The sequence below is a fragment of the Hemitrygon akajei genome, chromosome 3 (genome assembly GCF_048418815.1).
Source record: "Hemitrygon akajei chromosome 3, sHemAka1.3, whole genome shotgun sequence".
Classification (NCBI taxonomy): Eukaryota; Metazoa; Chordata; class Chondrichthyes; order Myliobatiformes; family Dasyatidae; genus Hemitrygon; species Hemitrygon akajei.
The window spans coordinates 171,206,158-171,227,535 of NC_133126.1; the positions used below are offsets into that span (position 1 = coordinate 171,206,158).

Here is a 21,378-nt window from a genome sequence, read left to right on the forward strand (position 1 = left end):
TTTGTATGAATCTACGAATGCAAACATGACTGATTGCTAGTCCAACACAGGTTAAGTTGGTTTTAAAAAGTGTGAATTCTGCAGTAGTTAGTCCAGTTCTTCCTTCTCCATAATCATCTCTAATGTAGAAGATCCAGTAGTTACATCAAGGATAATATCGCTGCAAAATTGTGAACATCCTTTCTGAGATCTTAGATCAAATGAGGCAACAACATCCAGAAAGTAGATAAGCACATTGGAATGGATTATCACACTACCTTTTCTTCAAGAGATACCATTCCTGCTCTAGTGCTGAATTTAGTGTGGTTGACTTACAATATTTCTCAACAACTACTCTGTTAAATTGTATTTTAAATTTTATCACAGACAATTATAAATTCTAAATGCCTCAGTAGTACATCAAACAACAGGACAACAGAGTTTGGAGTTCAATTCTAATGCCATTGTAAGGAGTTTGCACGTCCTCCTCATGAATGTGTGGGTTTCCTCCAGGTGCTTCAGTTTCTTCTAACAGTCCAAAAACATACTGGTTCAAAGATTCAAAGTTAGTAGGTTAATTGGACATTGTAAATTGTCCTGTGATTATGCTAGGGTTAAATCGGTGGGTTGCTGGCGGCACAGCTCAAAGGGTCAGAAAGGCTCATTCTGCATTGTATCTGAATAAAATGTAACAAAAAAAAAGGCTACCAGATTAAAGGAGAGTAACAGCATTCCTCAATGTATTTAAGAAGTTTCCATCTAGTTGGTATCCCAGCAAGTTATTAATCCATTATCACCACCAGTACAGGGGTCAAGATGCAGGAAGGTGCTTTATTTCCTTTCAACCCAAAGAGATCCATATGGAATGATACATACATCACCCAAAACTATGTTTTCCATAAAAACCTATCAAATGACAAGCTTTCAGTACAGCACCTTCTCATGGCTAAAGCTAGATCTGTCTTATCTTTAGTGCCTCCACAGCACTGCTATTAATTAAGACTGAGGTAAAGGATGGATCCGAGCTCACGGTTACCTTGAGGTACTGTATGGCTTTTTGAACGTTCCAGGTGTGGTTCTGAAGCGCGGTCTGACATTCCTCCATCGTAACGCCATGAACATTCTCCTGAACCTGAACATAGAAACATTTCTGAACGTCTGATTTATTACCACTCCAGCTCTCTGGTGTAATGTGTGACGATTTCCCTGAAAACTACTGCTTCTTGCAGAATGGTCCAACAGAAAGCATTAATGTTACAGCATTAATGGACTGTATAAGGTAATAGTAAGTACAATGATATTTTTAATTGTTCATATTATTGGATTCTATCCCACTTTTCCTGAAATTAACTTCAGTACTCCTAACTGTGTTGCACTTTGTATCATCTTCCATAACTTCAGTGGTTAAAAAAATTCTACGTGGGATAAACAATATTAACTATCAATGGTTTATTAAGCAAGTACACGTGTTATGTATTAGTATTGTGTGAGTGACACTAAAAATGTTAACAATTAATGGAAATTATGCACCATCAACAATATTGCGTGCACAAGGAATCAGGCATATTTATGTTATTGATGTGCTAAATTCTGCCAACTGCATATTAAATTCAGAGAAGGCCTGCTGCAGCCTGAAATCTACATAAAGCAACTATAGTACAAATTAATGTTTCGGCAAAATATGAATCAAAATTAACCAGCTAAGTACTATTTACTCATGTATACATATACAACATCCACCATTATGTAAATAAGTACTTTAGCTCCCAAATAACTTTCACAAAACTCAACAGAAAAGTGCAGCAAGTACTATGCTTATAAAATATGCATTGCTATTTCAGATATCCAAGTGATATAAGCAATGGCTAAAGCTGGCAAATTAGCTTTTATGCTCAAATTTCCAAGATTTATAAGTAAACATGGGTACTGAGTAAATGGTATGGCTGTCAGTATCACAAACAAGAGAAAATCTGCAGATGCTGGAAATTCAAGCAACATATGCTGGAGGAACTCAACAGACCAGGCAGCATCTATAGAAAAGTATTGTTGATGTTTCTGGCCAAGGCCCTTCATCAGGACTGAAGACAAAAAAGATGAAGAGTCAGAGTTAGGTGGGGGAAGGATAGGAAGAAACACAAGGTGACAGGTGAAACCGGGAAGGGGGGGAGAGGTGAAGTTGACTGGTGAAAGAGATACAGGGCGGGAAAATGGGGAATCTTATAGGAGAGGAAACATGGCCATGGAAGAAAAGAGGGAGACGCACTAGGAGGTGGTGATGGGCAAGTAAAGTGAGAGGGAAAAAGGAAATGGGAACAGTGAGTGTGTGGGGGTGGGGGGGCATTACCAGAAGTTAGAGAAATTGATGTTCATGCCATCAGGTTGGAGGCTACCCAGACGGAATATAAAGTGTTGCTACTCCAACCTGAGTGTGGCCTCATTGTGACAGAGGAAACCATGGATTGACATATCAGAATAGAAATGGGAAGTGGAATTAAAATGGGTGGTCACTGGATTATGGCTGTCAGTATCTTTTGATTAAGCATAATACATCTTATATGTTGTAATATGGCATTCTAAGTTTCAACCACTTGAGAGGATCAAGTAATCACTCCAAGTGGCAAAAGGCAGATTGCATACCACATAAAGTCTAAATCAATTACAGTATGTTTCATTAATCAATATCCTCATAAACAAAGCTCAGGGCTAGGGATAATTTCTCATGTGAGAAGATTAATTTCAATGAAATGGTAGCTAAACCAGTTGTTTTTTTTCCTCTTGCAAAGAAACAGGCATTTGGTCAGATAGACTAAGCTGCAGATTTATTAATTCTATGCTCCACTGTTAAGCATGGAATTATTATCCAGCCTAGCAGCTATATAAGTGGACTTAATGAAATGGAAGGAAAATGTACTAAAAGACAAATTCAGGTTAAACTTGCAGTAAAGTCTTAAAATTAATCCTCTGAAAACTCACATTGCTTCATCTACAGAAACAGAAATAAATAATTTTGTCTGGATAGGATACAGAGGAATGCGAGTTGGTGAAATGTGATACTATTTGCCGGACCTGTCAGGAATTCCACTTAGACTTATTTTGAAAACTAAGCTTGCAGCAGCCTGTCCAATACTTCCCAAGGTAGTCAATGTGCTATTGATCTGTCAAATCTGGAACATCTTTTATCAGAACAGCAACAGAATGCTGGAACTCAGCATAGGATTTACTGCACATTTCTATTGCTCTCTCTGTCCTGACACAGGATCTCAACCAGGAACATGGTATACACTTTTTACCTCTATAGAATAGGAAAGATTGCCACTATGTAGTAGTTACAAAGGGGTAGGGTTAAGACGATTAGTTTAGAGTTAGAGAGAGGGTAACAGCCAGATGGGGAGGGAATGAAGGGCCGATGGAACCAGGTTAGGGAGTGGCTGGGAAAGATGAACAAAGGCAGATAAACCTGTGTGGTAACCGCAGGTCTGTCCAATATCTAATGTGCTATTGTTTACATTAGCCCGGTCACTAAACAAAGATTGCACAGAAATAATTATGTAAAATCAATTATGATGGTATTTTAGAATCTGAAAAAAAAAGCTTTTCATAGACAATGCCTCTCAGACAAACTGATGACTCCTATCTAATGGGAACCACAGAAAACCATCAGTTACTGGAATTTTTGAAGGTTAGTATAATTAGCATCTGCAGAGATTTGGCTTTTGCTCGAGAAAACACCACTAGTACTGGCTTAACGATCCGATCATTGATTCTGATAATCTGATCAATTATCTGATTCCGCACAAGATGTGGAATTTTTGATCTCCGAAAGCATTCTAGTCCATTTCAAAGGTTGGTTACCCATCTTAAATGTGTCTGCTCTTAGACATTAATTTCCACCCTATGTTTGCTAAATGATTTTGAGCAACCCATGAAATTAAGGGATGGACCCACAACAGATCCAAAATCAGCACAGCCTTGTACCAAATAAGATTGAGTCTTTCACATGAGTGAATAGTTTACAGGTTCCACATTAACCACATAAGCCTTCACAAAACACACAGGAATAAAGTGGAACCAAGTCATCCTTGTTGCCTTTTAAGTACAATGCACCAGTGAGAAAGAAAAGTTACGTGCAGGCTATAGCTTTCGATGAAGAAAGGGAGAGAAGGCAATGACTAACAATGTCACTGGCAAGTATTCTCTATTCAGTTGTCTGATGAAGAACTGCAATGTTTAATTGTGTACACAAATATCATATCCAACCCCTTCCATGAGACTGGTCACATCAGCACATCAGTTCGTAGCAGAATCTTGATAGATAAAAAAAAGCTGCTGTGCGCATTTAATTGTTTAAAAAACAATATATATAGTGTTCCCAATCAGATTATGGTTGTACTGCAGATTTAGTATTAATGTAAGTCCATCAATTTAAAAAATAATGAATTCTGCTTTTCTCTTCACAGAAGTTGCCTGATGTAGTATTTCACATTTCCAGCACATTCAGTATTTGGATACTGGACATTTACCTTTCTTAACTTTGAAAATACTATATATTCATATATGAGAAAATCTGCAGATGCTGGAAATCCAAGCAACACACACAAAATGCTGGAGGAACTCAGGAGAACAGGCAGCATCTATGGAAATTAATGAACAGTTGATGTTTCAGGTAGAGACCCTTCTTCAGGACTTGAAGGAGGATCTCGGTCTAAAACATTGACTGTTTCCATATTCATTTCTATAGATGCTGCCTGACTAGTGATCACATTCTATTAGTTTTAAGATTCAAGATTTATTTCACATCATTTCAAGTGCACAAGTGTAAAGAACAAAATACTTGTTACTCTGGATCGGAAGTAGCACAAAAAAATACAAAATAAAATAAAGAGCATAATAATAAATAAAAACACAATAAATATAAATACATAAGATAGCTTATATTCATAGATTTATTATATGTCCATAAAGTGATGCTAGACACAGGGGTGTCTGTACATACGGTGACTGATAAGAAATGAAAGAAGTAGAGGTGGTGGAGGTGTGGAGGGGTGGAGTAGTGGTGGAGGTATTGATCAGTATCAGAAGAATCAGAAAAAGAATCAGGTTTATTATCGACACGTGACATGAAATTTGTGAACTTAGCAGAGGCAGTTCAATGCAATACATAATATAGAAGAATAAATAAATAAATAAATAAATCTTATTCAGTATACTTTATACGGTATACGTACATTGAATAGATTAAAAATAATGTAAAAATCAGAAATACTATGTATAGGCAGTCCCCGGGTTACGTACGAGTTCCTTTCCTGAGTCCGTCTTTAAGTCAGATTTGTACGGAAGTCGGAACAAGTACATCTGGTATTATTTAGCGTCAGTTAGTCAAACATTTGTCTTAGTATATAGTATATATTTTACCTTTCTATGCATATAAAACACTTAAGAAACGTATATATTCCAATAATTAAACCACTGCGATGCTTAGTAATAATTGTAGCTTTCATCGGGGCAGCGCCTTTCGCATGCTCCATTATTCTCACTTTATCCGTTATCCTTTAAAATTGTCCCGATCGTTGACCGACTGTACCCTAATGCTTTTCCAATGACCGATGGCGTTTCACCTCTTTCCAAACGCTTTATTATTTCCACTTTATTTTCAATCGCGATCGCTTCCCATCAATGGAACAGAAACACTGCAGGTGGCAGGTCCCGAGCTTTGCCCGCTCCCGAGGTCCGCTGGGTCCTAAGGACCACTGCATTGAGACAAGCTAAATGGGACAAGTGGAGGCTATGCTGGGTTTGGGTATTTGATCATCCACAACATTCCGAGTGGGAATTTAAACTGGAGGTGGCAGCGTGTTTTTTTATGAGGTATTGTTGCGAGATCGACATCAACCCAGCATGGATGGTACAGGAGTCACAGGAACGGTCTATCACTGGATCGAACTCGAGAGACTCCGTTCTCCAGCCCGGTGCTGATCTCACTGCGCCACCAGCCGACCGGAACGGGGGGGGTGGGGGGGGGGCGTGCAGGGTCAGGATGAATCTTACTAAGAAAAATTTAAGCCAAATACAAAGTTAAACACTCAACATAGTGTCAACGGCAACGACTTAAAATGGCGGATGGCGTTCCCCTTCCTCGGTTCATTAGTACTAGTTGTCCGTAAGTCGGACGTTCATAACTCGGGGACTGCCTGTATTAAAAAAAAAAGTGAAGTAATGTCCAAGGCTTCAATGTTCATTTAGGAATCGGATGGCAAAGGGGAAGAAGCTGTTCCTGAGTCACTGAGTGTGTGCCTTCAGGCTTCTGTACCTCCTACCTGATGGTAACAGTGAGAAAAGGGCATGCTCTGTAAGCTGGAGGTCCTTAATAATGGACGCTGTCTTTCTGAGTCACTGCTCCTTGAAACTGTCCTGGGTACTTTGTAGGCTAGTGCCCAAGACGGAGCCAACTACAGTTACAACCCTCTACAGCTCTTTAGGTCCTGTGCAGTAGGCCCTCCATACCAGACAATGATACAGCCAGTCAGAATGCTCTCCATGGTACATCTATAGAAGTTTTGGTATTTGTTGACATACCAAATCTCTTCAAACTCCTAATAAGTACAGCCACTGTCTTGCTTTCTTTATAATTGCATCAATAAGTTGGGACCAGTTTAGATCCTCAGAGACCTTGACACCCAGGAACTTGAAACTGCCCGCTCTCACCAGTTCTGATCCCTCTGAGGATTGGTATGTGTTCCTTCATCTTACCCTTCCTTAAGTCCACAACCAGCTCTTTTGTCTTACTGACGTTGAGTGCCAGGTTGTTGCCATGGCACCACTCCACTAGTTGGTGTATCTCACTCCTGTATGCCTCTCGTCACCACCTGAGATTCTACCAATGATGGTTGTATCATTAGCAAATTTACAGATGGTGTTTGAGCTATGCCTAGCCTGGTCATGGGTATATAGAAAGTAGAGTAGTGGGCTAAGCACACACCCCTAAGGTGCATCACTGTTGATCGTCAGCAAGGAGGCGATGTTATCGCTAATCCACACAGATTGTGATCTTCCGGTTAGGAAGCAGAGGATCCAATTGCAGAGGGAGGTACAGAGGCCAGGTTCTACAACTTTTCAATCAGGATTGTGGGAATGATGATACTAAATGCTGAGCTATAGTTGACGAACAGCATCCTGACATAGGTGCTTGTGTTGTCCAGGTGGTCTAAAGCTGTGTGGAGAGTCATTCAGATTGCACCTGCCGTTGACCTATTGTGGCGATAGGCAAATTGCAACTGGTCCAGGTCCTTGCTGAGGCAGGAGTTCAGTCTAGTCATGACCAACCTCTCAAAGCATTTCATCACTGTAAATGTGAGTGCTACCGGGCAATAGTCATTAAGCAGCCTACATTCTTCTTCTCAGGCACTGGTATAATTGTTGCCTTTTTGAAGCAAAGTGGGAATTTCCGCCCATAGCAGTGAGAGGTTGAAAATGTTCTTGAATACTCCTGCCAGTTGGTTGTGTTACGTTCCCCAGTAACCGGGTGACTTGCCAGCAAAGTTAGAGAGGTCCGCTGAAGCCTGATGATACAATTTTCAAACGTTTTATTTATAAAGGGGCACAAACGTATGGTTAATACAAAACATTCAGATCATATACATCGTCAAAACTCAATCTAAAGCACAGGTATAGTAATAATCAATCAAAAATAAGCTCTATCGTTGTCTAGGGGATATTGAGTCCAATGGAATATAAGAGTCACTCAAAGTCTGCAGGCTTCCCCATTTCGGGAACCGCTGGCATTTCAAGTATTGGAGAGAGAGAAGGAACACTTGCCCGTCGTCCTTGCGAAGCAAATCCCTGTTGTTAGTTAAAGCGGTTTTTCCTTTTGGGTCCAGCCACAGACTCCCAATCCGGAATCTAACGCACGTGGCTCCCTTCAGAATGGCTTCCCGCTCCAACGGGAAGCGCTATCGTGTCTTCTTCGTGTGTCTCCTTGGTGCGTCTGAGGCCCCGCCTCGGCAGCCCACCTTTTATCTGGACTGGCAGGGTTGTAGATGTCAATCAGGGTGGGGGTGAGGCAATCTTTCCCCCATCACCCATCTCACATTGCCCTGAGGGTTTGCACGTAGTCCAGTTCCTTATTCCACAAAGGTGTCTCCCAAGACAATGGCTATGTCCAAGGCTTTTGTTTGGCTGAGCGGCCAGCCCGCATTCCAAACCGTAAGGCTCTCTCTCTCTCTCTCTAGCGATTCTCACAAAGGAGGGGGCTGGGGTTATAACAGTTGGCACAGGTTTTCAGAGCCTTACCAGGTACTCCATGGGTACCTTCCGCTTTGCGAGGGTTCACTCTCTTTAAAGATAGCCTAACATCGGCCTCTGAGACAGAGATCACAGGGTCATCAGGTGCAGCAGGGACTTTCACAGCTGTAGTTGTGTTCTCCCTTTCAAAGCGTGCGTAGAAGGCGTTGAGTTCATCTGATAGTGAAGCATCGCTGGCATTCATGCTATTGGGTTTTGCTTTATAGGAAGTAATGTCTTACAGACCCTGGCAGAGTTGCCATGCATCCAATGTCGCCTCCAACCTCGTTCGATATTGTCTCTTTGCCCTTGAAATAGCCTTCCGCAAATCATACAGGGTTTTCTGGTACAGGCCTGGGTCACCAGACTTGAATGCCACAGATCTAGCCTTCAGCAGACGACCTCCTGGTTCATCCACGGCTTTTGGTTTGGGAATTTGCAGCAAGTCTTTGTCGGCACACACTCATCCACACAGGTTTTAATGAAGTCGGTAACAACTGCAGCATACTCATCTAGGTTTGAAGATGAATCCCTGAATACAGTTCAGTCCACCGATTCAAAGCAGTCCTGTAGGCGCTCCTGTGCTTCCCTTGTCCATACCTTCTTGGTCGTCACTACTGGTGCTGCAGTCTTCAGTCTCTGCCTATACTCAGGGAGTAGAAGTACAGCCAGGTGATCAGACATCCTGAAATGAGGACGTGGAATAGCACGGTAGGCATTCTTGATTGTAGTGTTGCTTCCTCCAGTATTGCAAGTGATCTGTTGATGATAATTGCTTAGTGATTTTTTTCAGATGGCCTGGTTAAAATCTCCCAAAACAATGATGAAGGTGTTAGGATGCCCTGTTTTGTGCATATTGATCCCTTTGCTCAGATCATCTAAAGCCTGATTGACATTGGCATGAGGTAGAACGTATATTGCTACAAAAATGACCCCAGATAACTCCCGTAGTAGGTAAAAAGGACGGCACTTAACTGGTAGATATTCCAGGTCTAGTGAGCAGAATCGGGACAGCACTGATATATTTGTGCACTAAAAAGAGTTGATCATGAGGCATATACCTCCACCTCTGCTTTTGAGAGACTCTATAGATCTATCCTGATGGTGTATAGTAAACCCATTGATCTGGTACGGAAGGGGTTAACCAGGATTCCTTGAAACAAAGGACACACGTGGTCCTAATGTCCCTCTGATTCAGCACCCTAGCTTTGACATCATCAATTTTATTCACTAGAGGCTGCACGTTTGCCAGCAAGATAGTCAGTATTGGGAGCTTAAAGCCCCATTTCCTTAAATGCACATGTAATCCTGATATACAGCCACACTTCCTCTGTGTGCACTTCTGTTCATAATCAGAGTTGTTTCTGTCAGTTTTAAGCAACGATAGTTTGTTTAAATGCATTAAGACATCTTTGTTGACTGTATTGACCTTGGAAGCAGTTGCGCTTTTTAGCTGTATCAGGCTGAAATGAGAATATTTAATCATATTCATTGAGAGTACTGCTGCTACTCGGGTCACCCCTAGGCACCCTGGAAGGGGACTCAGTTTTACTGCTTGGGGAAAGTAACTGTTTTTGAGAAAGGAGATCCTAGTGTGGATGTTACATAGTCTCCTGCCTGATGGGAGTGGGAACTAATTACTTGTATTTGTGTACTTGCTTTTGGCAAATCATGCCTGACCCAGATCTCTGCCACCAAATCCTGCAAACTCTCACCTTTTGAATCATGGTAAATAAAATCTACCAAAATGCATGCTGTGTTTTGTAGACATGTTATGACAATTGGTCCTATGAATGGTAAATGTTCACCAGAAAAGTTTGATTTTGAACACTTCTCACATTACAGAAAAAGCTTGTATTTACAGAGCTCTAGAATGAGTTCTGGATGGCCAAACTATTAACAAAATATTGTAAAGGAGTTTAGCTATTTGTTACAACAAAAACATCAAGGTACCCAGATAGTAATTCAATAATAACCCAATAATTCATTTTGGATACTAATGGAAAAATATTGATCAAGGTACTGGAAATTGGCCTTTTTCATCTAGCTGTTAGTTTAGCAGGGTTCTGGGTTTGAAACAGTCATTCTGAGACCGCAACACTCCTTCAGCCATATCAACTGTCTCTGGGACACTCAAGCTTCAGACTCTGAACTGGGAGGCCAGCTGATGGCGCAATGGCATCAGTGCCGGACTCCGGAGCAAAGGCTCCTGAGTTCGAATCCAAGTCGGGCCACCCCCGAGCACACTTTCCATCCGTGCCGGCTTAAAAGCAAGGAACTATGAGTCAGGAACATTCATATTGTGACCGGGTTAATCCGAAAGGAGACCAATCCTGACACCACGCGCCAGGCAAGAATGGCTGTCTGTCTGGTCATACTAAAAAAAAACATAATACTATAGCTGACTTATTTATAAAAACAATTTGGAATGTGAAAATTCTAATAATTTAACAGACATTGATAGCAGTAGAGACATATATTCATTAAATTTAGTCATGCAATTTGAAAATTTGTTATGAAATTTCACTTAAAATGTTATGGGGATATTGGTGGATGGAACCAAGATGTTCAAACCTTGGTACTGTGCCTTGAATGAAAGTGGATACAACAGTGGTGAATGAAATTTAATACAGGACATTCCATGATTCACGAACTTTTGATTTGTGAACTTTCGTTATAATGTCATTAACTTAACAGTATACATTTTTGATTCATGAAACACCAAAAATATGCCACTTGCGTATTGGAAGTATTGTACCAATATTCCCTCGAAACACTTTGCCCACCCCTTTCAATTATTGAGACTTCTTTAATGCCGAGTTTCCCTGGGAAAACCTACCTTTTGTAAATCATGAAATGGTTCTTAAGACAAATGGTGCATATTTTGCTTCACGTGTAGCAAGATTACTCTAAGGATGTACTGAATTAAGAGTGAAGTTAAGATCTTTCCTTTAATCATCATTGCTTTGCTGAAGAAACAGTCAACAAAATCTATATAGTTGCCAGAGGAAGGTTGCAGGAGAGTCAGATTACCATTTCTTTTAAATTGTCAAACTAGTTTGAAGAGAGTTATCAATAATAATTACTCCAGTATTTATGTTAGTTACTGAAGAACAGATATTGAGTAATGTATCAATTTCTAGTTTCAAGGGATTTAGTTTCAAGGAAAGGCTGGAATGACAGTAACGGCACCTTTGAAAGAAAATGAGTGAAGTGAACAAGAATTTGAGTTTGATCAGCACCTGCCAGATACATATACATGTTTAAGTATATCTAAATGCCGATACTGCCCCCCCCCCCCAATACACACCATTTCTGTTTGCATAATAAAAAATGTTCAAATCCTCTCAAGGTTATCAAGCAAAAACCAGCACTTACCCAATCCATGCAATCAGCCTTTTGCCTTCCATTAGAGCGAGGGTAGCAGTTTAAACACACATAAAATCCAGTAGCTTTACCACTATCTGCCTGCCTGCTCTAGGAAAACAATTTAAACTTCTTGTCTGAGGCCTCGCTAAAGAGATAGCGGATATCAGTCTGTCGTGAATTGCATGCTAAGAAGCATAATTTATCAAAACAGGTGACATCCAATTGAATATTGTGTATGCAGACATACTGTTACAATCCGATTGGAGTGTGTAGTTTCACTAGTAGAATCAGCTTTCATTAGTTTCAGTGCCAGAATCAAATTATGTTCAGCACCAGATACATGAGGCTACTGGGTAATGCATTCCTGAAAACATCATGATGAAATGCCAGAAATTTTTTTTGTAAATTATGACTATAATTAGTTATATAAGTCTATAGTTAGACTAACTTGTTAGGTTTTTTTTAAACCAAATATCTAGGAGTCAAACATTTACCAGAAAATGTGAGGAATTTGCAATTCTTTTTAATCAATAAAATTACTTCCATTAGGGAGAGTATAGCTACAGCTACCGGTAACCTCTACAGCCAACCTCGTAAAACGACGGTACTATGTTAAAATTTACAAGTATTTCCAATTCAGAGCTCAATAAGATTTTAATAAAGAATAAACTGTCTACTTGCCGTTTCAATGCTGTCTCTAACATACTTTTTAAAGGACTCTTTTAATAGTCATTAATTGAAAATAATAAAATTTTTGATTCTGTTAGAAAAACTATTAACACTTCTCTTGAAACTGGAGATTTTCCAGATGCCTTCAAAACTGGGGCTGTCAAACCCCTACTTAAAAAGCCAAACTCTGAAAGCATGCTACTAGCTAACTACAGGGTTATATCAAATTTTCCCTTCCTGGGCAAGGTTCTAGAGGAAGTCACTTTCAATCAGCTCAACAATTTAGTGAATGAAAACAATATTCTCTAGGAAGGTTTCAGTCAGGTTTTACTTCAAACCACAGCATGGAGAAGGCCATTACTAAAATTGTCTAGGCTCAGCACTGATGACGACAGAGCCGCAGTTCTAATTCTTCTAAATCTAAGTGCTACCTTCGACACAACTGACCACAAATTCTCTGAGACTACCTTGAGAACTGGGTTGACCTCTTTGGTAGAGCCCTTAATTAGCTTTTGTCACATATCTTAAAGAAAGTCTGTTTTGGAGACCAATTTTCTACCTTTCGATGTTGCTCAGGAAAGTTGTCTTGGTTCCCTACTCTTCTCCTTGTATACAGTCCCCATCATTAAAGAGCATAAACTTGATTTCCATTGTTATGCAAATGAGGCACAATTGTATGCCTTGGTTGAGCCTGATGATGATAACACCCCATCTATCTTCTCTGACTTCTAAACAAATTGATTAGCAAAAATTTCCTAAAACTAAATGAAGATAAAACTGAAATACTTTTGGTTGGTCCCAAAGCCAAAAGAGATAAACTACCTGATAAACTTGGGAACTTGACTCCCCTTGTAAAATCAGAAGCAACGAGCCTGAGGGTTATCCTTGATTCAGATTTGAATTTTAAATCCCACATAAAGGAAGTGACCAGAGGATCATTTCTACACCTAAAAAAATTGCAAAGGTCTTTCGTTTCTGTAAGGATGTAGAAAAACTAATCCATGCTTTTATACTGAATAGACTAGATTACTGCATTGAGCTTTTTGCTGGCTTTTCAAATCAATTTATTGACAAACTTCAACTCATTCAGAATGCCACTGCTAGACTTTTAACCAAAATCAGGATGAGGGAACAGACCACTCCCATACTAGTTATTCTGTATTAGCTTCCGGTATCTTTAAGAATTGATTTCATGTTATCTTACTTGTTTTTAAAGCTCTTAATGGTCTAGGACTGTAACATATCACAGAAACTTTTTCCGTTTAATAGTCAAGCCTTCTTTCGTTAGTCAAATTTAAACAATCTCCCTTAAAAGATAACTGGCAGGTCTCCTTCTCTGAATTGTAGAATTCAATATTTAAACCTACAACGGACGTCGACTCAGTTGACACTTTTAAAACATCGGCTCAAAACCTATTTACTTAAACTTGTTTTTAACTGACATCTTCTTGTCTTTTATTTTCATGTTTATTATTTATTATATTTTTTGATATTTGTACTTTTACCCCATTGTAAAGTACTTTGAACCACATCTGTATGAAAAGTGCTCTATAAATAAAGTTATTATTATTAATATTGCCAGAACAACCCACCCCATTATTCACCACATACATTACCTCCAAATTCAAGGACCTTTGTGACAAGCCAACGATCTTCAGATTTCTGTTTCTCTGTACAGTGGAATTTTTCAAGATTATTCATCATTAACTAACTCCCTGTCATTGTAGATGTGCTTTCTTTTCTAGTGCACTAAGTAGTAATTCAGATTTCCTTTCTCTACATTGAAAACACCCTCCACTGTGATATGAAGTAATATTAAAACAGAGACCAGATCTCAAAACTGTGAATCCATATAACCATATAATAATTACAGCATGGAAACAGGCCATCTCGGCCCTTCTAGTCCGTGCCGAATGCTTACTCTCACTTAATCCATGAAGCACCGCAGAAGATCATCAACTGGAGACATGTATAGCACCACATAAACTCTAGAAAAATTGGGCAGATGTGGAAAATCAAGAGAAACACACAAAATGCTGGAAGAACTCAGCATTCTCTGTGTTGTTATGCACAGCACCACAATTCATAACTTCAAAGCATGACATATCCTTCAGTAAACTGTTACAATCAAACCCTGTAATGGACCTTGGTTCAATGAGAATTGTAAGATAGGAGAGGAACTGCTAGACAAATCTAAAAGTTAAGTGCCAACCAAATGAAGTTAAAAAAATTGAACCACAGAAATTAGGGAAATAAATTTACAATGATATTGCTGAGGAATCCCACAGCTAGTGAATCAGACTAAAGCTCCACAGTTGAAATAGTTAACAGGAGTCGGTGACTCTAGGAATAGCCCAATTTTCAATGATGGCACGACTGCTAAGGGCTGAACATTTACAACCATGTTCAGCCAGAAATGTCTAGTGAATGATTCATTTTAGCTTCCTTCTTCAAACCAACTCAATAGAACCATCATGATTTGTTCCACAACATCAAGAAATAACTGACTAAGCTAGAGACAACAAAATTATAGGACCAGACAAGATCCCAGCAAAAGTGCTTGAACTTAGTGCTGGCTATGTCTTAAAATGAGCTGATCTACGACAGGTAACTGGAATTTAAACAAAAATATGGAAAATTGCACAGGTCACTGTCAGTTTGATCAGTAAACAGAACATATTGCTGATTTCCTGAGTACCAAAACCCAATCTGATTTTCATCAGGAGCACTCTGACCAGACCCAAACCAAACGGCTGAATTCTGGGATGAGGTGAGCAAGGCAGCCCTTGATATAGTGGCGGCATTTGATTTGGTGGTGTTAAAGAGCCATAGTAAAATGGACATCTATGGGCATCAGGGGAAAATGTTTCAATGACTGGAGTCATGTCTTAAACAAAGGAAAACTAATACTGGAAATTAATTGTTCCTGCACCGGGATACTGATACCACAGTTCCTCAGACCCAATGCTTGCTAACCACTTGAAAGAATTTCCTTCTATTACAAGGTCAGAGTGGTGAGGTTCTCTAAAGCTTGCACAATTCGCAAATGGTCAGCAAATGAAGTTACCTATGCCTGCCTGCAGGATGACCAAGACATCATACATACACAAACTGATAATAAAGCATAAAACAGAGAACAGTATGTCACAGGAACAGGTCCTCCAGCCCACAATTTTGTGTCCAACCATTTAGTCATCAAATGGCTAACTAAACTAATCACTTCTGCCTACACAATGTCCATATCCTTCCATTTTCCTCACATTCATGTGCCTATCTAAATGTCTCTTACAAGTCCCTACCTTTACCACCACCCCAGGAAGTGTATGCTGCCAGGCAGCCAGCACTCTGTGTAGAAAACTCGCTCCTCACATCTCCTTTAAAATTACCCCCTCTGACCTTAAATACATGCCCTTTTGTATTAGACATTTCAACCTTGCAAAAGATACAGCCTGCCTGTTCAATTTATGCCTCTCACAATTTTATAAACCTCTGTCAGATCTCTCCTCAGCCTCTGATGCTCCAGAGAAACCAATCCAAGTTTACATGCCCTCTAATCCAGGCAGCATTCTGATAAGCATCTTCTGCACTCTCTCAAGCATCAACATCCTTCCTATAAATGGGGTGACTAGAACTGTATGGAAATTTCCAGTTGCCTAACTAAGGATTTATAAAGCTGCAACATAACTACCTGACTTTCGAACTCGGGTAGAAACTGGCTCCTGATTAAACAATGCCAGATCTTAACATTTTCATTCTCAGTTTCCAATCCCATCATGGTCTTGCATGACTTAATTTCCTCCAACATCAAAGACTCTATGATACGTGCTTCCTCAATTGTGGTCTCTTGAATATTCCTGAATTTGCTAAGCTCAACAAAGCCAAACATGCCTTCATCTGACAGGGTTCTAAACTCAAGAAGGCCCTCCCAAAATCTCTCTGTCTCTCATTCCTTAAAGTCTACTTCTTTAGCCAACTTTCTGATCATCAGCTATTAAGTTTGTATTGATTTTAGGATTCACAATATGCCATCTTCGCACATTAAGTCACTATTAAAAGGGAGAAATTGCTGTTGATTTGTATTTGATATGTCTAACTTTCAAACTGCATACTATATAAACTCCTTAGCTTTCAATTAATGTATCAAATCATTTTCTAGTGTGTAGCTCAACAAAACACAATGTTAAATACATAGTGATTAACAAATTGCAGATGAATGGTAGTAAGAACAGATTCAGAACATCAGGTAGCAAACATAGAAACACTGGGTTATATTTCAGATCAATGACCTGCTGCTAGATTTGACATATGGTATAAGCAGTCTAAAATACTGACCTGTCATTAAATCATTAAATGAATGCTGTCAAATTTGTTGAAATTTTGCAGTATTTCCTGCTCCAAATTGATGGGATCTAACCCAAGCAGCAGACCTTTAGGTGCGATACCTATTCATCAACTCTAGGTGTCAGCATTAAGCCTATGCTACTTCACTGTCAATAGAACTATAAAACACAACAAGCACTGTGAATCAAACACGGTGGAGTATTGTCACAATTTATAGATCAGTCTTATGTAGATGATTCTTGCTGCAGTTAATGAAGTTCTCCATCATGAACATGCTACCCATAGCTCAAAAAAACTCTTGTCTTCAAGATCAAGCTACAAACATTTGAAATTATCACCCTCAACTTGAAAAGAATATTTGCTTTATCTACAGTGGCATTCAAAACTTTGGGTACCCGGGTCAAAATTTCTGTTATTGTGAATAGTTAAGTGAGTAGAAGATGAACTGATCTCCAAAAGTCATAAAGTTAAAGATGAATCATATTTTTCAACATTTTAAGCAAGATTAGTCTATTATTTTTGTTTTGTACAATTTTAGAATGAAATAAGGAAAGGAGCACCATGCAAAAGTTTGGGCACGCCAAGAGATTTGAGCTCTCATAACTTTTACCGAGGTCTCAGACAGAATTAGCTTGTTAGGGCTATGGCTTGTTCACAATCATTAGGAAAGGCCAGGTGATCCAAATTCCAAAGCTTTATAAATACCCTGACTCCTCAAAACTTGTCCCAACAATCAGCAGACATGGGCTCCTCTAAGCAGCTGCCTAGCACTCTGAAAATTAAAATAAATAATGCCCACAAAGCAGGAGAAGGCTATAAGACAGCAAAACATTTTCAGGTAGCCGTTTCCTCAGTTCGTAATGTAATTAAGAAATGGCAGTTAACAGGAACGGTGGAGGTCAAGTTGAAGTCTGGAAAACCAAGAAAACTTTCCGAGAGAACTGCTCACAGGATTGCTAGAAAGGCAAATCAAAACCCCTGTTTGACTGCAAAAGACCTTCAGGAAGATTTAGCAGACTCTGGAGTGGTGGTGTACTGTTCTACTGTGCAGTGACATCTACACAAATATGACCTTCATGGAAGAGTCATCAGAAGAAAACCTTTCCTGTGTCCTCACCATAAAATTCAGCGTCAGAAGTTTGCTAAGGAACATCTAAACAAGTCTGATGCATTTCGGAAACAAGTCCTGTGGACTGATTAAGTTAAAATAGAACTTTTTGGCCACAATGAGCAAAGGTATGTTTGGAGAAAAAAGGGTGCAGAATTTCATGAAAAGAACACCTCTCCAACTGTTAAGCACGGGGTGGATCAATCATGCTTTTGGCTTGTGTTGCAGCCAGTGGCACAGGGAACATTTCACTGATAGAGGGAAGAATGAATTCAATTAAATACCAGCAAATTCTGGAAGCAAACATCACACCGTCCGTAAAAAAGCTGAAGATGAAAAGTGGATGGTTTCTACAACAGGATAATGATCCTAAACACACCTCAAAATCCCCAATGGACCACCTCAATAAGTGCAAGCTGAAGGTTTTGCCATGGCCCTCAGTCCCCCGACCTAAACATTATCGAGAATCTGTGGATAGACCTCAAAAGAGCAGAACATGCAAGATGGCCCAAGAATCTCACAGAACTAGAAGCCTTTTGCAAGGAAGAATCAGCGAAAATCCCCCAAACAAGAATTGAAAGACGCTTAGCTGGCTACAGAAAGCATTTACAAGCTGTGATAATTGCCAAAGAGGGCATAGCTAAGTACTGACCATGCAGGGTGCCCAAATTTTTGCTTTGGGCTCTTTACCTTTTTTGTTATTTTGAAACTGTAAAAGATGGAAATAAAAAAGTAATCTTGCTTAAAATATTATTGAAATGTGTCATCTTTAATTTTATGCCTTTTGGAAATCAGGTCATCTTTTACTCGCTTAGCTATCCACAGTAACAGAAATTTTGGCTGGGGTGCCCAAACTTTTGCATGCCACTGTATGTATACTAAGAAAATTCATTTTAATATCGATCATCAACAGCCCTACCATTCAAGCAGAGAAATTCAGCATGGACTAAAGGACTAAAGAGCATGGTCCTGCTTAGGCTTATGCATTACAAAACTCTAAATCATCATGAACCAAATCCAATATTATGTTATAGCATGCAAAATTTTAATAACAAATCCATATTATACTACTTACAATTTTAATTTTCTCTGTTGGAGTAAAACAGTCTGTCTTCCCACTGGAACTCTCAAAAGAGATTTTTTGTAGACTATGAGAACTTTTCATTGCTGTAAGCCCAGCACATGTATTGCTATTGTTGGATGAAAAGTTGGCCTTGTATTCAGGATGTTGAACCATTGGCCGCACTGTTGCTGTAGTCACAGATCTTTTGGAACAGAGGTCATCCACACATTCAGCCTCTTTGAAAAATTTTTCATATTTATCTAAGTAAGAAGGTCTCTCTGGAAGCAAATAATAATGGGTGTTGCTAACCTTCTTGCCATCCTTTACTATTGGTAAGATACAAGGTCCTTTAGAGGTATCTTTTCCTTGTGCTTGAATAACTTTTGGTGAAGCATATTTTGGATCAGAGGCAAAACTCTGAGTGGTGGGCATTAACTTGCTAGGAGATGTTGAGAGATATGCACCCACAGTTAATGTTGCCATGGAAGCTGCAGTTGTCCTTTGCTGTGGAGAACTAGCTGGAATTGCCATAGGGCTTGGAGTTCTTGAGGATGGCTGGGACAATGGATCCCTGGGAGGAATCTGTGGAGGCTTATCCTCTTCTCCTCCAGAAGCAGGTGACAACTCACCAGACCAACGGCCCGGCTCATTTCTTCTTAAAGGCCGTGGAGGAATGGGAATCCGTGGTGGGATCTGAGGTTTATCATCTGAAATAGTTGGAGATACAGTTGCTGACAAAGAGATGGGAGTTGGTGAGGAGGCTGGAGTTGAAATAATAGGAACATTAAGTCTTTTCATGCATTCTTGTTGTAGTTCCTCGAATATTTCAGCTGACTGAGAAAAGGTAGTTTGCTTCATCTGCTTTGGGGGAAGGAACAGATTATCCTCCACTTTGGATTTTCCTTTTCCATCTGTATCATGCACAAATGCATAATTAGTTTCTCCCGATTCTTGATTTCTTGGCAATTGAAGCGTTCCATATTTTGACCGTTCACCAATTAATTCAGTATCCAAACTATTAATGGACGAAACTTCAAAATCATCTTCATCCTGAGCAACATCATCATAGGCTGGAGGTGGAGGCAAGGGTTTAGAATCCCAGTCAACTATAGGAACAGGGTGCAAAGGTCTAGGCAGAGTTCTGGTTGGACTCTGAGGTGGTGTCTTGTCCAGCAGTGAGTACGAATTCAATACTAGCTTAGCCAGTGTAGGAATAGTATTTTCCAGTACTGGGGATGGAGTGTGACCAGTCTGATCATCCCCAAAATCAATCAGAGCCACCTCATTGTTTGTATGACCCAAGGATTTACTCCATTCTGATGGCTTCTCACCCAGCTTTGTGGCAGAAACACGAGCAGCAGGTTTGTTCAGTTTTAAAGACTTTGCTGGGCCCTGTTTCTTGAGGCTGAGCTTTTTTAGAGGTAAAGAACCTGCAGTTTCCTCCTCAATCACAGGGTCATAGACAGGCTCTGAAATATATGCAAGAAGATATGTCAAAAGAGGATTTCAGAAGAAAATGTTAAAATATTTACTCCATTCCCTTTTACCATTAATTCAACTTTTTATTAATTTATTAATAATTAACACAAGTGGAATTAATCATAAAGTGTTATGCAAAAGTCGATGCTTTTTTCACAAGAAAATTTATCACCTTTAAAGTAATGCAGCTCAAGTTACCTATGTCATGAATTTGCAAATGCTGACAAAATTATTTCAACCCCTTGCTTTTTTTCCACAGCCTTGCATCTTCCTTTACTTCAAATGTTAATTAGTTTTCCTGTTAAGAATTACTTTGGTTTCAGCCCTTAGGAAAATATTCAAGCTCTAACAACTCCTGCATGATGAAGTTTGCCAATTATTTTTAAATCAGTTTCATCACCAAATACACCAAAAGAAGTAATCTATACAACACTCTCTAATGTTATAATCCATGAAATCAAGTCATGTTTCAATATCTCAAATATTTCTATTACTGTAGATTTGTACAGTACGAGGTTTGAGGCTTCTCTACATTCCCTAACGATGAACCTCTTGCTTCAACAACATCCTTCAGTATATTTCCATTATGTATATACTTCTATTATTTTTGGCCATCTCATGAACCTGTTTATGACCACCTAAAGTTATGTCATGAAATTCATTGTACATTCTGAATTACACCCTTATTTCATGTGCTGTTTTAGCTGACAGATGAGCAGAACTCTGTGACAGAAGTGATGTATGCCATGTATGGGAAATAAAAAGGTCTTCACTCTAAATGCCCTTTACTGGGATGCTCATATAACAACTGCTAATTCCTTATCTTGGGTAATATAACCAAATAAGGAAATAATAATAGGTACCTTTGGAGTTCATTTAAATTTAAACAAAATTTTCATTATTCCTCTTGCCAAGTTGTACTTCGGTTGTGCAACTTTGAGTTTGAATTTGACCTTAGAATAATTTAACACAATGTTATCAACGTCTGAAACCTCAGCATAGTTATATTCTGCTCTCAACCAGAATACAAATGGCTAGTTAGAAAAGTAAGGATCCATATTACTTCAGTTCTGCAGCAGGGAAGGCTATTTTC

The 21,378-nt window shown here is 39.3% G+C and overlaps 1 protein-coding gene across 9 annotated transcripts in view; it reads right to left on the reverse strand.

Annotated features, from left to right (window-relative positions):
- tnk2b (tyrosine kinase, non-receptor, 2b) overlaps nt 1-21,378 on the reverse strand; it is a 237,453-nt gene that overhangs the window by 13,255 nt on the left and 202,820 nt on the right. For all 9 annotated transcript variants that reach the window (XM_073041320.1, XM_073041319.1, XM_073041322.1 and 6 more), the window contains 2 exons: nt 18,819-20,275; nt 1,016-1,111 (listed from right to left, as the gene is read on the reverse strand). In XM_073041320.1, the coding sequence (XP_072897421.1) occupies nt 1,016-1,111; nt 18,819-20,275 (1,553 nt within the window). The remainder of the gene's footprint in view (nt 1-1,015; nt 1,112-18,818; nt 20,276-21,378) is intronic.